Raw genomic sequence first — 17,726 nt, 5'->3', positions numbered from 1 at the left:
ATCTTATGCTGTATATACAAGATATTCGTATGCTTTCAGGTCAGGGAAATGATTCTGAAGAAAAAGATGTGGTTTTAGCTGCATGAACTCTTTTGAACTTCCTTCCACCTTCAGGGTCTTTGAATGTCAGGAGAACCAGACAACTTTGTTTTTTCTGGTACTATTCCCCAATGTCTTAAAAACCTAGAAAGGTAATACAAAAGTTATCTTAAAGATAAAAAATACTTCTCTCCAAATTATTGGGGAAAAAATGCAAAAGATACACCTCTTGAAAAAGCTAGCAGAATGTTCTGACTCTACACTAAGAATTAATAAAATATAGACTTTTTTTTCCTGTAAGGGGATAGTTTTATGTTGTCACTTCCTTCTCTATAAGGTAAATAGTGAGCTTTGGTTACTGCCCCCAATATTTGAATATAAACCCAAAGTCAAGTGCAAATGCTTTGGCTTTACATACTTGTTTTAAATTTCCAGTATGAGATTCAGCCTAGCATCTCAGAGGCAGTGGTGTGGCTGTCAACAGAATTGAAACTTGGAGAAACAAACACTGAGAAGTTGTGTGTGCTGTCTAGTCACAAAGTGCTCCATACACTGCATCTGTCAGGAGGTGGGCATCTTCCTTAAAGTGAAGAACCAGCATAATTTACAGCAAAGACAAAGATCTAAGTGATACATAAAATTGAAGACCCATTTTCTACCTGTGAATTTAATATCATAACCTTCCTTTCATCTAACAGTAAGGTGGTATACCTGTATTTCTAGAAGATTATGCTCATGGTCATTAGTGTATTCCTGATATTTTATGATATGCTATTCCTCTTAATTAATCTCTATTTGGAGGATGTTTTACTTCCTTTCTACACATCCAAATGTGCTTTAGGTATAACATTCTCAATAGAATTGACTGTAGCTTGCTTTATTTTAAAAAGGAGTTTTGTCAACTCTGCCTAGATGATTTTTTGAATTTAGTAAAAGCTACATGTATGTACCAAAAGCCATGTTATTGGCAGGGAGATACATGGGAGCTCCCACTGTGCCTTTCGCTGCCTCTCACACACCAAATCTTTAGATACATAGGGAAGCGTGTGTGGCTCCAGGAGCTGTCAGTCTCATTGCTTTGGCTGTGGTTGTACTCAGCAGCCACAGAGGAGGCTAAATTCTGAAAGTTTAGTGAATCTAGATATGTTCTTCTAAGCTCTGAGCAACCTCCGTCACCATGCTTTAATTATTGAAACAATCTCTTTTTGCAAGACAAACTTAATGTGCATTATGGTAGTGGAGACCAATGCATATGGGACCTGCCACCAGGCTCCCTGGTGACAGGACTGAGAGGGAAGGGTTGCGTTGCTTGTGTTCAGGGTGACAGTAATGTTCTTCATATTTCATAAGGCCAGTGAAGACTCAAAAGGATTATTTAAGTCTGTGAGGAAATACAGCTGCAATAGGAGGAATTTGCTGCTTAAGCCAGTTTCTTTTTCAGAGTTTCTGTTACTATAGCCACCTTATTCCTGGTAGAAACTGCTGGAATGGATGGAAGTGGAAAAAAAATGACCCATGCCTTGTGCAACAGGTGAAGTTTTCAGTTGTGAGCATGCACAGAGGATGGCTGCAGGCAGCCTAGTCAGTAACTACCACAAGAGCTCGGGATTTCTGTGTAAGTGTTGCATATCTCTTGGAAAGATGCCAAGCAGAAATTAATTGCTTGTGGCGAAATCTTTCTCTGTGGCTAGATAGGACATTGAATACTTTTGAACTCTCAAATTGCTATGGGACAGCCTGATTTAGCATGGTTATATTTAATATACAGACAGATAATGAAAGATACTTCTTAATCAGATAGAGTTCTTTGATGCACCTTTTTGTTTTAAATATGCCACACTAACTTGAGGGAGAGGAAGGGACTTCTTCTAATAACACACATGTTTGTTCTTCTGTTTAGTAAATTGACAGGTGTTTGGTTTTCCTTGTGTCTGCCCAGGAAACCACGTCTTGTCTCCTGGAGAGCCTGTTGGAAAAGGTCTAATGCCAGAAGCTGCAAAAGATCTCGGTCTTCCTGAAGGGATTGCAGTAGCAGCATCTCTCATTGATGCACATGCTGGAGGACTAGGTACTCAGTCATATATTTACTATTCTTGGAGGCAGGAATGTATTGAATTAATTTTAGAAAGCGATTTTTCTCACAGCCTGTTTTGTGTCCAGCAATTCACTCTGATGCTATTCTTATGAAATAGCGTAACTAAAATAAAAAACCCCTCACAACAACTGCTAATATTGAATATCTGTTTATAGAAAGGGGCTATCACCATTTATTTCTTTTCTCTGGTTTTGCAAATTGTTTGTTAACTTCTGCTCATTCCATTTTGAATTCCTCAAATGAAACACCGTTGTGTTGGCATGCCAACATGCTGAGAGTTTGCATCTTCTGTTTCTCAAAATTTTGGGGGTAGGCAAGAAAAATAATAATAAAAAATTAACGTCCTAAGGGAGAAGTCTCATGTCTGAACCTTGTTCATAGTTATTCTTCTTAGTTTTAGAAGTGATTCATGCTTTGTTTAAATAATGCAGTAGAGACTTTTTCACATACATTTAAGCTACCACAATGTGGGCTATATACCAAAAACGCTGCTTTTGGTCTAGGGGGTTAGAATATGTAAATACTGTGTATCTAAACTAGCAAACAGAAGTAGAGGGGGAACTGGCCACTGCACAGCATTCCCCTTCTGTGACTGTGAACTTTTTATCCATAACTGGGGTGGGAGGCCTGATGCTTAGATTTTTTTCTTTTCCAGCACAATATTCTGATATACCCTGTTTCAACTGTGTTGAAATATATTTGGTGAGGCTCAATGGCTTCATTTTCGTACTATGCTGTTTGGCCTTATCTAAATATAGTCAATAACAAAGTGATTCAGTGTAACTTTTTCAGCAGGAAATTGAGGTTTTTTTTTTTTAGTTTGATAGTTCAGAAAAAGTCTTACCTCAGAAAGTTTCAGTGTTATTGAAACAGTACTGTTCAATGGAAATGTATTGCTCATCCAAGTATTTTTCTCTAGGTCTAAATGAAATATGATTAGCTGCTAAATTACCAGGTTTTTTTCAAATATTTTGTGGTGTTTTAAATTTCATTTGTTCTTCTAGAAGTTGTAGCCTGCAACTTTTCAAATGTTCAAATCCATTTACTCTCCTTCTGATAACTGCTTCTGGTGAGGTTAGGTAATCATGTAGATTGCTTTTCTTATTACCTCAGAAGGATTAGATAGAGATCCAGCTGCAAAAAGGAAGACTGAGTTTTAGTGTCGTAGTTTAGATGTGTTGTGCTCATACTGTTGTGACTTACTTAAAAATCCTAATTGCATAAAAATGTGTTTAAAACTATGTGCCCTAGCAGTTTTGTGTTCTTGAAAAGCATGTAATAACAAGCTGGCCTGAAATAATGAACTTGCTGAAAAAATGGATTGTCATAGAGCACGTGAAAATGACAGTGAAGGGTCCTTGTTTAATTGGCATTATTATATGAGTACTGGATTCAGAGCACAAAAAGTTTGCCCAGTAAATTTCATATGCTGAAATCAATGAATTGAATTTAAAGAAGAATAGAGACCTGTTCATTTGCTATAGTCTTGTGTAAAGAAACTCTAACATTAGAAATATATGGGTACTGGCATCCAACAGAGTAAGATTTCAGTGGATAGAGACAGTCTGCTTCTGCTAGTCCTGTTTATCAGAATATGTTTTCCCAGATGGCACCCCAAACACTAGCAGACTACTGAAATCATTGCCAGGAGAAAAGCAATGTATAGGTTGTTGTTAGGGAGGGAGAGATGCATTACAGAGGGAGGAGTCAATAACACAATGGGAGAACCTGCATACTAATCATACGACAACTGAGTAGAGTCTGGGAAAAGAGGAAGATTTAAGATGGAACTTATCCTTCTTGAATCTGGAATGGGGAATAAATAGGTAGGGAAACTAGTAGAAAAGACAGTAAAAAGGAAAAGATTTGGATAGCGAAAGAGACAGCAGGAGCAAAAGGAGAGCTAGAGATTGCAAATGTATGTAAAGAGAATGAATAGTCCTGCTACATCTCAAATACTGAATAGCTCTTCATCCATAGCTGTTAATAACAAGAACTTTAACCTTTTTCAAGTCTAGTTTAACCTACAGTGTGTAGAATACAGAGCTGAAAATCCTGAAAGAAAAACAGAAAAGCAAAAGGAGAACACAGATACTAGAACTAGGAAGTGAATTTTTGTTCTAATTAAAGGATATTAAGGATGGCAATGCACTAAAGCATATTAATCTTTTAATAATGATAAAAGGGGCATAGAAGAAAATAAAATGGAGAAGAGATATTTGAAACTGAATTAAAATGTGAAAATACTGGAAATAAACTACTCTTGTAGTTTACGTAAAACTTCTGTTTTGAAGAGGTAGTGATGTGTTTTAGTGCTCACTCTGCTGTGATCTGTATTGAAATATTGAGATTTACAATTTGTTTGAAGGATATGACTTGTATATTAGTAAGCACTAGATTAGTTTGTGAGACAACAACATCCAGTGGGTGTCATTATTCTTGTTCTTGAACACATTCTGCTGGCTGTTTAAAAAATAATCTGTAACAGCAGAGTAACGAAAAGGGCTCTTTCATATCCTGCAGGCTAAACCAAAATGACATGATGGACATCTTGTTTTCAGTGTTAATAACTCTTGGCTCACTGTTCAGATCTGCTTTTGGCTGGATATAAAGTCTGTTTTTGCTGGACAGGTTCCTAAGGCTTATGAAGGCTTCAAAGTTTCGAGTAAAATAAGGTAAAGATAAAGAAATAAGCAATATGTATGTCTGTGGAGGTCTTCTATGACTCCTGAATCAGTCCATCTGATACCTATTATGGAAAAGTAAAAATGTAAAAGCTGAGTAGTTATGTCTTACATTTTGACCTACTGTACCCATTTAAAAGAGCCGACAGATAAAAATGTGAGTATGGGAGGCTAGTCCCAAAGGACTGGCCTCATAAAAATAATGTTTACATTGCACCTTTTGAAAAGACATCGGCATTATTTCAGCAGAAATAGATCATTTATTGTACAGTATCTAAAATACTTTGTCACTGTGGAAGAGATCCAAAAATACACATGCTAAGCATTGCCTGCTTTTCTAAAATCTCTCCTACAGTTTGTGAGGTATACAGACTTCTTGTTCTCAGTCTCTCTTGAGAATCTTAAAAAGATTTTGAGTCTGCCTCAGAGTATGAAAAATTCTAAGTTAAAGGTGGAGGTGACTTTTAACAGCAATAAAAATATTTTTAGTGAATAAATTATCTAAGTTTTCATTGTTATAAGAATGTTTCAGACTTATTTGCTGTCTGACTTCAATTAATCACAAATAGGAAGAATTTAGCAACTGTAAACACTAGTAAAGCCACTGACAAAATCCCACTGATTTAAAAAAGGTCCAGAATGCACATTTTGCAGAATGCATGTTTTCTTAGTGATTAAAAATATCTAAACATGAGGCTCTTCAATTTTGTTGTTTCTGAAAATACATTTGCAACATATGCTGACAAGTCAGTTTAATAGATTTGTTCCCTCTGAAGTGTGAACAATATTTTTAACTCCTTTCAGAAATTCTAATAGTGTTGCCTAGTACAGGAAATTGCCTTTTAGACAATCCTATCCAAAATTCTTAATATGAACTCATGCATATCTGTGTTTGAGCAGTGAAAAATAAAGCGTAAGAGGTAGAAACCATACTTTTAGCTTGCTTTTGTTCCTGACAAATAAACTCTGTGTATGACACCTATACTACTACATAGTTACAAGCCAGCTAGGATAAAGGGACATAAGGATAGATTTTTAAAGACTACAGTTTTAGATCTTAATTTTCTGCTTATTTAGGTAACTTTCAATGATGATAATACCATGATATCTATGGCAACCATGATAAGGTAAACCCCAACAGACTGAGTTAATAACAGAATCTTGCAGTGGTGACCTAATCAAGAAGGTGTTAATGAATACTAACCACCAGTAACACTTGGCATCTTTTACAGTGTCCAGCAAATGCTTTCATGTTCCTTCTGCAGTGAGGAGAAAGATACCTTTTTTGTTTGTTTGTTAGCAGGATTGACAAACTGGTCACCAGACTGGGCACTGCAGATGCAGATTCAATGCACAGTCTGGTGACCAGTTTGCCAGTTAAAAAGCAATGCTTAAGAAAAAAAAAAAAAAAGACAGACAAAAGAATATTACTTGTTGGGCTGCTGCATTTTGCTGGGTGCAGCACAACGTGATGCAAGAATGCAGCCTAGGAGAGGAGGAGGAGAGGGCTGAATTTCCTCTTTAGCCTCAAGTGAGTTAAGCATGTGATGCATGCTGAAGGTTGGCTGTAGGTCTCCCCCATTCTGTAAGCAAGCTCCTGGCTCTTCTCTGGCACCTAAGAAGGGCAGGGTCCCCCTAAGAAGGAGCAGGTCCAGCAGAGAGCTACCAAGATAATCAGGGGACTGGAGCATCTCCAAAAGCTGAGAGCTGGATCTGTTCAGCCTTGAGAAGAGAAGACTGAGGGGGGATTTCATCAATACCTATAAATATATAAAGGGTGGGTGTCAAGAGGATGGGGGCAGACTCTTTTCAGTGGTGCCCAATGACAGGACGAGGAGCAATGGGCACAAACTGAAACACAGGAAGTTCCACCTCAATATGAGAAAAAATTTCTTTCCTGTGAGGGTGACAGAGCAGTGGCACAGGCTGCCCAGGGAGGTGGTGGAGCCTCCTTCCCTGGAGACATTCAAAACCCACCTGGACGCGTTCCTGTGCCCCCTGCTCTAAGTGTGCCTGCTCAAGCAGGCGGTTGGACAAAGTGGTCTCCAGAGGTCCCTTCCAACCCTTACCATTCTGTGATTCTGTGATCCCCTAGTGTATGTTTCTGCTGTGGGCTGAGTGCTTGCTGAGTTTGTCCTCCTTCCTGTCCTGTCCCGCACACAGAAGCTCCTCATAGCCAAGCACAGTTCCTCTTAGGGAAGGAGTGATCTTCCTTTAGATGCTTCTGTCTAAAATGGACAGAACAGCAGCAGCAGTCAGGACAACAAAACCGGCAACCTTCCAGTCTCCTGCCAAGTTACCCCTTTCTCCAACTCATCCCCTGACAAAACACATCATACAGTATGTGCATGATAAACTGTGAACAAATAAACATATCTGCAGTCTACTGAACTGCCTGTCACAACAGGGCAGTCTTTTATTCTGCATGTTAGTGTACTACCTAGAGAATAAAGATCAGGTTATAGTTAACATATACAAATCATGATGATAAACATGAACCTAGAAGAAATCATCTTGTGCCTCATGTATCTGGAGTAAAAATACACTTTAATCTGATCTGATAAAATAACTTTGTTTATTGACTAAGTAGACTTTCTTTGATTTGTGGCAATGATCTGAGACACTCAGCAATTATTTGTGTGTGGAAAAGCTCTGTTTTGTGAGGGTTGGCTTGCTCTTTTTTAAAATAGAATTTTAATTTTATTTTAATAGGAGTAATTGGAGCAGATGTGAAAGGACATAACCTGCCATGTGAGAACCAGCCAATTACATCCCGAGTTGCTATGATCTGTGGAACATCTTCATGCCACATGGGGGTAGGTTGTATGCATAATCCTGATTTGTACAAGATATACTAATATTTTTGAAGGGAAAAATGACCTTTGTCCTTCTCATTCTTTTCCTTGAATTTTTTTTCTGGTAACTCTATCTTTACCTTTGGATATTAATTATATATTACCATGCATTTGCTTTTAAGCAAGAACTTTAATAGTAGTAGAAATCAATACTGAAAAACGTCATGGAAAGTAAAATCCACAATGCTAGAGTGGCTTAAAGAGCAGCCTGAAATCTGAGCCAAAGTCTCTGAGCTTGAGTTGTCTGTGACAGGCCTGTCACTGGTGTGTTATAGAATAGTGTCTTTGGAGAAAGAGTGCATGTCTTCAGTCGCAGCCCTTCTCCCCCACTTCTTCAGTTAATCAATATAAATCCTTCTACCTCTGAAAGTTGCCATGATATATAGAATTACGATACGTATCATGACTAAAAAGAAAAACCCCAATAAGCAATTTTCACTTTGCTAACTTTTCTCAGTGAATTAATACAAAAGCTTTTTCTGAGATTGCAATTAAAATTTAGTGTCTGCTTTTGAAATTATACCTTTTTAAAATGTATGAGTCTGAAAGCATTCCATTTAGATAAGTACCCTTTTCTGCCACTTTTTTTTATTTAAAACTCATTTTGATCTTAAATTTAGGCTGATTATAACTTGGATTTTTCCAAAATGAGCAAATGGCAATGGGAGTGCTAGAGGTGTTAAAGAGGACTAATATGCTTCATGGAGAGAGCTCCCGTAGAGAGAAAAGAAGGAAACTGATAATAAAACATAAGGCTTAACAGTAAGTTAAGTTGTCTTCGTAGTAACAGCATGGATACATGGTGATCTTGAGCATGAATAAATGGTGATCTTGTCACATGGATTGTAGTTCAGCAAAGCATTTAAGTACGTGATTGAATTTAAAGAGGTGAATAATCCCAGTATTGTGAAGCAGAGCATTTAACAAAAGCTTAAATCCTGTAGACCGGTTGGAATATATTTGGATTCCTTCCTAAGCAAGAGTTTCAAACCTGAAACTCCACCACTCTTAGCTTAACTCGATCTCTGAAAAATTAGGTTGGTATCTCTTTGTCTATCACCGGGCAGGTATTGCACCAGCTCTGGGGAAAGAAGTCACCCTTCGAGCCTACCACTACTTTTATTATTCCCAGGTTTTTTTGATGGAGGTTTCTGCCCTTTCAGTGGAAGCTGTTTATATGAACTCTTCCTAACCTGTTCCATTAGCTGAGTTAGTTTAAATTGTTAAAATGAGTTGGGTTAATAGAGACGTAATACTGGATCAAAATGAGCTGAGGAGCTCGCAGACCGTTTCCCCAAAAGGTCTAAGGGCAATGTTGAGCAGCTGGAAATGGGCCAGCTGGCTCTAACTTATTCCTTTAGTATAACCAGACCTGGAGGAGGCCATGTATGTGGTTATTTATTATTTTTTAATATACGTATATTAGTAAATTCTAATGTAGACCCAGTTCGCTATAGTTCGTCTTGCTTCCCAAGCTAGAGTATGGCATATCAGTGTAAACACTTTCCTGGTACTTTTTGTGTGCATACTCCACGACTGTGAGAGGTATGGCTCCATTAAATATGCTAATGTAACAGAAGTTTGCAATAAAGTCCATGTTGATATTAATCAATGTTCTGTTCTGTCACTAAAGCAACTCCAAAGTCATACACAGACTGTACACCATAGACAATGTAGAACTTTTTAAGGCTCTTAATCACTTGAATGCAAACTTGGGAACAGATGCTTGTGCAATTTTTGGCTAGATTTAAGTAGATTTTTATTTAAATGTAACTACTCAGCATTTTATAATCATTTCCTTAACTGCCTTCCTTCGCTCATCTGCTCAGAGATATAACAATCTCTAGCCAGCAGAAAATAAGCAAATTCTAAACCTCTGCATTTAATCTGTGAAAGGACTTTGGTTTACTGTTCTTTTATCTATTACCTGCATAGTCTGCATGAAGTGAATGTAGAGCACACAGAGCAGTTGTATTTGTGTTTTAATGAGATCTGTATGCAGCTGCATTTGGCTGAAATTAGCTGTTCCTTTTTTTAATTAGGGCTATAAAATGAAAGTATATTATACTTGTGTTTTGATAGAAATATATATTTTCTCTCTTGGTATGCACCAAGGGACCCTCAGGGCTACAGAGATTAATCATCGAGTTTAATTTAATGCAGTGGGAGAGAGACCTGTGTGGTCAGGCGGGCATTAAAAAGTGCCTTTGATCTGCCTCAGGTGCACTGAGCCCCAGTGAGGCAGCAACAATAATACCTTTGTGAGATGATCAGAGGCGAGAGAGGGAGAAAATGGCCTGTGTGGAAACTCAAGGCCATCCTTTGTTGTGGTTCTGGCAAACGAAAGCGCCAACTGTCAGGAGAAATTCAGAAAACAGAAAGCAGGGTGAAAGTATGGTTGGATTTCTTTCAAGGGATTGTAACAGGAAACTGTTCAAAATTGTCTGCTATGCCTTTCTTTTTCCCCCTTCCTGCTTTTTTGCTGAGGGCAGGGGTACTACTGTTGGTGTATGTGTGTTGGTACAGCATTTCCATTATCTAGACCCAATACTCCATGAGTCACCGAAGCAGGTATTGCTTGAACACAGCATTTATGTTAAACTTTCAAGAGAAAGTTTTAATTACCTCAAGGTCTCTAGAGATCTTGGACAAAAGACTTTGCTAATCATGCCTTTGATATTTTAGAAAGTACAAATGTGGAACCTAATTTTACTCATGGCTATAATAGTTTAATTTGTGGTAGAACTACCATTTTTAAGTGAGGATATGCTTTTGGAATTAACCACTGAGAGTTTGGGGTAATCAGACACACTCAAACTCTTTTGTGTTTCTGTTGAGATACTTGAATAGCTCATGAAAGAAGCAAAAAAGCATGCTGTAGTTACGTTACTGATTCAAGCCCAGGTCTGAGTTGGTAGTTGCTGAAAGTCACTGCCACCTCAGAGCTCATCCATTATCCATGAGGAAGAAGAAAATAAAAGATGGTTTTCTGAATATTTTTGGACAGTTATTCATTTTACATGATTCTCTGCGGCCTCCTTTGCCCTAGCAAAAGTCATTGGCAGAATCTGCATTTGGAATGGCAAATAAGCTGTCCTTTTACTTGTGAAGGATTGTCCCTTAGTTTAGGGCTGAGATAATTTGCTGCAGCTTTGATCTGACTGTGGAGCGTAGGTATTCCTTTCAAGTGACGGAGAGTCAGTGGCTGACTTTTCTGAGTGGGCTGCTGCATGTCATCATGCTTTGTAGACAGGGTCTGCAAGCTCCAGCACCCACATTTACTTCTGGAACTTTTAGGAGGCTTTCCTTGTGTAGCCATGGAGACTACCAAAACGTGTGAGTAGTTTTTCACAGTAAAATAACAGCAGGTTTGAGGCCTTGAAATAGGAGTTTGAGTGTTATTCCTAACTAGCAGCTTGCATGGGTCTAATAGACATGCCCCAGCCTCTGGGAATAAGGTAATTGGTTTCCCTAAAAGCCTGTGCTCCTGCCAGTGTCTTATGGGTTTTATGGGATATACTAAAGGTTTCAAAAATCCTTTGTTTTCTTCTTAAACCGTTATGTGATTGGAGGGATTTTGGGTACAGATATCTGTATTATCTTGTCCCAGTCCTGAACACAAGCGTGCTTACCTTTTGCAGATGTGTAAAACCACGAAGAATTGAGTTAACTCTCAAGTGCCAGTTAGCAAACAGCAAAACAGTAATATGAACAAGTGGTGTGACAGGGTACTTGTACACAGAAATTTCCTAGCATTCCTTGGAGCAAGTGATCTAGTAGTACTGCTCCTTCTTTCTCGCAGATAAATCTTGCAGTTTCCCATACCTGATATCAGCATAGCACTCTTCTTTTGGGCACTAAATTCACATTGTAAAACTTTTTTTTTCCTCAAAGTAAAATGTTCCATTGGACTGTAAGTTTTTTGTCAAAGAGAGTTCAGCTTTGAATAAACTTATGTGACACCTGACAGACTGGGACCGGATTTTGGTAGCCAGACGTTGTGAAAGGAATTTGAAGTAATTTAAAATGGTAAGCAGAAAAAAAATGATAGGTCTGAAGTTGGGAATATTGAGAGTGCTGAGGGTTTTGGAGTCACTAGGGCATAGGGCCTCTTCCCCCAGACCAAGACTGTTATGGAGGACAGGGGGGACATGCATGCAGAGCTGCAAGATCCAGAGATATTGAAGCCCATTGTGAGAGAGAGCAGGGATCATCTTCTGCAACACCCCATCTTCTTTTTTGTTGTCTGCAATATGGGGCCCTTGCTAATCTGGTATGCATACAGGATATGTGCTATTTATGCATATTGAATAAAGTAGGAGAGATCCATATAAAACAGCCCTGTTCATAAAACATGTATAAACTCTCATTTCTGCCTATTTTGTGGTGAATTAGGCTCAGAGATCAGCGTTCTGCTTTGCACTTGTCGCAGAACAGTTTTTCCGTTATGAAAATATTTGTCATTCTTGCTCTAACACCTTTTTGGATTCACAGCTGTAGTAAGTAGCCAGGGCAGCTTCTAATGGGAACATTGTCTGGCTTGATTTCAGCTTACCGAGCCAGGGCGAGTCCAAATTTACTAGCATTTTGAGTCACAAATATAAAAGGTTTGTGTTCCTTACTGTCCAGAGTGTCTCGTATTTTTTCTGTCAGAGAATCCTTTCACATTTAGATGGAGTCTTTTCCTTTGCATCTGTTTTTGTTACTTCTCTGAGTCTTGTCATTGGGAACTGACTCACCTGGCTTGGTGGGCAATTCTTTTTTCCGCAGGTGACGACGTGTGTGTGGTTTGAAGCTTATAATTGAGTCATTTTTTTTAAAATTGTAGAGGCACAAGTAATTTATCTTCTATGTTTTCAGATTTACTACATGGTCTAAAAGACAGTGCTTGAGCAACTACATGAACAGCAAAATGGGCAGATCATTTTGCTGTACCAGTGTTTATTATGGATTATTTCAGGAAGAATATCCCATATTCTCTTTTACCAAGCCTGACTAGTCTTTGCCTGTTTTCTGCTAAAGGAACTTCATCCCAATTTGCTTATTCTAAATTTGTTCATTTGATTCTCGTGATGACTGGCAAACACAATAGAGCTTCTTTGCTCCACAATATCCGGCCAAGCTGCCAGCTTTGTTCACACAAATAGAGTGCAAAGCACGTTTCCACCCCCAAAGCATGCACAGTACGTGTCCTTTGCAGTACATCCTGGAGTGGAGACTGCAGAGACATGCTGGCTCAAAGTGTTCTCATAGCCTGATCTCTGTAATCTCGGTGGGAGCCAGACCAGCAAGTGGATTCAGTATATTTTGGCTCTGATACGAGAGTCTCCTCTTCAGAACATGCCACGTTGTTAAAGCAGCAGACTTCTGAGTAATTACTGCACAGGGACTCCTCAGCTGCTTGAAATCATCTGTGATGAGGGGAAAACTTGCAGGGACTAAATAGGCTGGTACTTGCTTTGCCAGTTATATTTAATCTAGTGGGATGGCACTAAGCAATGTGTTTCTGGAGTGAGTCGGAGGACTGCGTGCAGCACTTCAGCCTTGCACCCTTCAGTCACTGCTACACATGCATCCCTGACGTGAAACGTGCAGTTTCCGAGGGGACAGGGCCAGAAGCCCGGGGCAGCGTGTCTGAGTGCCAACTGGCTGTGACCCAGGGTTTAGCAAAGGCAGCAATTTGTTCTCCTTCTGACCAGGGGAAAGGGGCTGGTTTGGGGAGGGTCAAGTGAGTGGGGGGAAGGGGGATGAATGCAGTAGGAGAGAAAAAAAAAAACAAAACAAAAGCAAACCTACTGAAGCTAGGGCCTAGACAACTTTTTCAAATGAGCTGTGCAAGCTTTATGAAATGGATAAGCGCCTGCCCTTTTGGTTTTTTAATAGTCTTCTCTAAGGCCTGTTCTGCACAGAGTCACAGGGCTAGTGTCTTTCAAATGGGAGAAAAAGTTAGTATCGCAGGAACCTCTCCCTTGCTCTGTCCTCACCCAGTTCAGTTCTGCTGGCTTATATATTGCATTTGGCAGCAGTCACAGTGCTGACTTCCCAGCTAATGAAGATGTTTTACATTCAGGGAGGGCTGCATGAAATGAAAACCACATTTACTTCGCAACTGTTGTTACAGGTTGCCCGTCCTTAGTGTACACAGATTTAGCCTTCTGAGGAAAAGGTCATAAAGTCTGTTTAGGTGCGTTTTCAGCCTATGACCTTAGAAGCGTTATATATTCATAAAATTGCCCCCTTCTTCTACTTGTCACTCAGAGAAGTCCTCCACACCCTTTTTTAATGAGTCTTGTCTTGTTCCATGTTCTACCATCCTTGGTTTGAAAAAGAAACAAACAAAACTGTAATATCCCCTTTGCTGGCATTAATTTGACATTGTATGCTTTGTTTGCTTTGTTTTGTTTTTAAAAGGCAAGAAGTAAAATATTTCTGCTAGCAGGGTATATAAAAGATAGTTGCTTTTCTGACCTCCTTATTATATTAATAAAAGCTAGGAAGACTTCAGTAGTGATGGGAGATCATGTGCAGGCAGCCTCCAAAACCCAAAGCACTTACTTGCAGAACTAGTAAACCACAAAGCTTAAGATCTTGAAATGTAAATAGGAAGTTGGAGAGTTTACTTTAGAGCCAGCAGTGGTGAGTCTGTATAATGTTTATTTCTGCTTGCCTCCTAGCCTTTCCTAAAGCTTGGCAGAGATGAAAGGGAGGCTTTCTCTGTAAATGAGTTATTAAAAGTTTTTCTTACGAGCAAGATTCCTTTGTTCCTGGCCTGACATAGTTCAAAGCTCAGGTATGTCTTGGTGACTGGGAGGACAGGATGTTCCTATTTAGTGTATGCCTGTCAGAAATATCCAAGTTTTGCACCCCATTGCTTTGCTGGTAATCAACCTGTTCAGAGGAATGCAGCTGAAAGCAATACAATCTCTATTGTACATAAACTAGATAATGCTTAGTAGCATGTCCAGAAAACTGTGCAGTCAACTCTCCTTCCCTTTTGTGAACAGATTATTTGAGTTCAAAGTTTCAAAGAATAGATGTGGACAGAGTGAATGCTTTGAAAAATATTCTGCTTGGAGACTATATGAAGGCTGGTAGCCTAGAGACGTCTCACTGACATTAGTGAAAATGCTTGCTTTGAAAATTCCGACAGATGTGGTGGTTTCCATACTGCGGTTAACTGCAAACTACCCTGTGTGACACAGAGCCATGTATTAGGGTGTCAGATTTATAATACTAAGCCTTTCTGCATTGTCTTCTCTTTGGTGGTCTTGGGGTTCTTTGCAACAGTGAATGAATGGAGTAAGAGAGTAGGAACTGTTATTCCAGTTTCATTAGGTGGGAGACTGAAGCTAAACCTGAAGTGTAGCAGGTTTTTAATTGTTATGTCTTTACTTTTACAAACTGCACCTATGCAGTGCTTTGGGAGTCTATGACATTTGAGTTGGAAATTTTGCCTTGTATGTTGCAAGGGTCTTCTGTGTTCTAAAATGACAGTGTTTACACACTACAGACAATAGTGTATTGCACTGCGTGATAAACGGTGTGTAAACCAGAGATCTGTTTTCTTCCTGCCTTGGATTTTCTATTTTTGATGTGAGCACAATGGATATAAGGGCTTATGTTGGGCTTCCTCCAGGTCTGACTGCTAATAGGGCTCCTTTCCCATTCCTCACTCCTTTTTCCATGTTTTGCCTTAGAGTGAGCAAGAGAGACTGAGCTTCTTACATACTTACGCTGACACTAGTAAGATTTATCTGGTCTGGCTGCCGGAAATATTGGGCTGCCTAATTTGGGCCTCTCTGCTTAAAGCAGTGTGGGAGTGAAGGTTGGTAGATCTAGCTCTAGAAGCTAGTATCTTGTACCTTTATTTCCTAACTAAAACAGTTGTATAGTTTAATAGGGTTTTGGGGTTTTGTTTCTTCTGTTGTAGGAAGGAGACTGTATTCTGGATTCTGTAGCTGGGAAAGTTATAAAACTGTCTTCTTTCATTGATGTTCAGATAGCATAGCATCACTCCCTGTAGAGGACAGGGTAAAGCAACTTAGTTTTTATTCGTTCTTTATGTATCGTTATTCTCACTTTTGTTCATGAAAGTCTATCAGCAGCAGTGGCCCTTCATTGTAACAGAATATTTTTATCTTTCCTTTTCTATATTCTTCAAAGTGATGATATCAGATTTGACAAGTACAAGACTCTCATCAGCGCTGCAGACTAACCAGTTCTGATTGCTCCTCTCTAGACCCAGAAGAATGTATTAGCCTGAAGCCCACAGCCTTGAGCAAACCCAAGTGTCTTCCTGGAGTGTTCTGTTCTGAGGAGAGCTGGATAGGGGATTTCCCTCAGATCACAGTCATATCTATGTATAATGAATAGCCTTTCCAGATCCCTTGTTTATCTTGTCTTTGTGTGTAGGTATGAATTTATTGAACAGCCTGCTTATTCTGTGTGTCTAGATCTGATGGTGAACAAAAAGAACTCCTTTTTGTGCTCCCTTTCTTACACAATCTTAACTGAACTGTAAAAGAATAACTAAAATACAAATGAAATTAGGGATGTCCCCTTGGTCATTGGTTAGCTTATCTCTGGGCCCTGAAACAATTAAATAGAATTTTCAAGAGAATACAATAATTGTATGAAAAACAGCTTAATAGTTTTCTGTTAGTTTTAAAATTTTTGGTATTAGCCATATTTGCAATGGGTAGCGTGGAATTTGGGGTCAAAATCCCAGATTTTGTTAGTGTTGCTGGTTTGCTGTGTGATTCTGTCAGACTGTTGCCTTTCTATATGTACTTGCAATATGAGCCTGAAACTGAAGCTACGCAGACAGTTCTTTCTAATGAAAGGTGTGATAGGTGAGTGCTGGGTATTAAGGACTCCATGGTCCAACGTGGTATAGATGCAGTGGTATTTCTGAGTATCTTTTTACTTCTCTTAACAGCAACATATCCCTCAGTCAGGCAAACTTCATCAACATTTGGGCAGTAGGCCTCTTACTAAGGCTTTTTTTTTCCTCCATTTCCAATTTTTTTCAGCCTCTCATGAATCAGTAGTTCTTCATGCAAGTTTCCTGGTGCTGCTCCAGCTGCAGGTGGGGGAAGGTCTTCAATGGGGCGAGTCTTATTAGGGAGAAAGTAAATCTCTTCTTGTACAATCATTCTGGAAGCAAAATGAGGAGAAGCTCATGAGGAGAAGCAGCAGGAGCTGCTGCTTTTCTCCCACTGTCGGCCGGGAATCACAGTTTCTGCTGAGTTCATTGTTTATAACTGTGGGTGAAGGTCTGAGGTCCTCTCTCAGTGTTTACTCTGTCCTTGGGAGTTTGTCTCAGTAAGCAAGGGCTGAATAAACACCAAATAAGGTTCTCAGGATTTACCCATTTAGTCATTCAAATGTTTAAAAATATGTTTAAAATAGTGTATGATAACATATCCCATATAATGTAAATCTGCTTCCAGTAACTCAGGGGTATTGCAGAAGAAGATTTATTTTACCTGTAAGTATGACACTGTTATTGGTAGTGGCCTTCACTAATATAAAAGGAATACTTATCAAATGGCGAAAAAGGAAAATAAATTCTAAAATGAACTCTATTATGCAATAAATAAATAAGAAAGGCCTTAAGGTAGGTGGGAAGGGCATCCTGAGTAGATAAATACACCAGAACTCATGTAAAAATATTTTGGTTTTCCTTGGTATTTCCCATTGATTGCAGCAAGAACTGCAGGTTTTGAAGAATAATTCTCCCCCATAAAGGATAAGGTTAGGAATAATATCTACATGGAAAACCCCTTTGAGTTTCCTGTTTAAATGCCATGTCTGAGATTTCTTTCCCACCCTTGCCTTGAATTTCTGTCACGTCAGCTACTATGCTGCAACTTCTTCAGGTTTGTCAACATTTGGTAAAGTGAGTTGACTGGATTGGGGTTATCAAGACGTGGCCTACCTACCACGCGTTATTAGAGATAACTACGAAAATACTTTTCAAGAGAAGACAAGGGTCTTATGATACAATCTCCGGGAAGGCGTATGGGTCAGGATAGCACATGTCTTCCTAGA

The 17,726-nt window shown here is 39.1% G+C and overlaps 1 protein-coding gene across 14 annotated transcripts in view; it reads left to right on the top strand.

The window, feature by feature from the left end:
• The window catches only part of FGGY (FGGY carbohydrate kinase domain containing), a 327,922-nt gene that overhangs the window by 249,060 nt on the left and 61,136 nt on the right, over positions 1-17,726 (top strand). For 9 of the 14 annotated variants that reach the window (XM_075097457.1, XM_075097459.1, XM_075097468.1 and 6 more), the window contains 2 exons: positions 1,979-2,107; positions 7,531-7,634. In XM_075097457.1, the coding sequence (XP_074953558.1) occupies positions 1,979-2,107; positions 7,531-7,634 (233 nt within the window). Of the gene's footprint in view, positions 1-1,978; positions 2,108-7,530; positions 7,635-17,726 lie in introns of those variants that run through there. The other 5 variants (XM_075097464.1, XM_075097467.1, XM_075097463.1 and 2 more) reach the window with 2 other exon arrangements.

This window comes from Phalacrocorax aristotelis, chromosome 6 (genome assembly GCF_949628215.1).
Source record: "Phalacrocorax aristotelis chromosome 6, bGulAri2.1, whole genome shotgun sequence".
NCBI lineage: Eukaryota > Metazoa > Chordata > Aves > Suliformes > Phalacrocoracidae > Phalacrocorax > Phalacrocorax aristotelis.
Note: the sequence above shows the minus strand (reverse complement) of the source record. Positions and strands in the feature narration are given on the sequence as shown.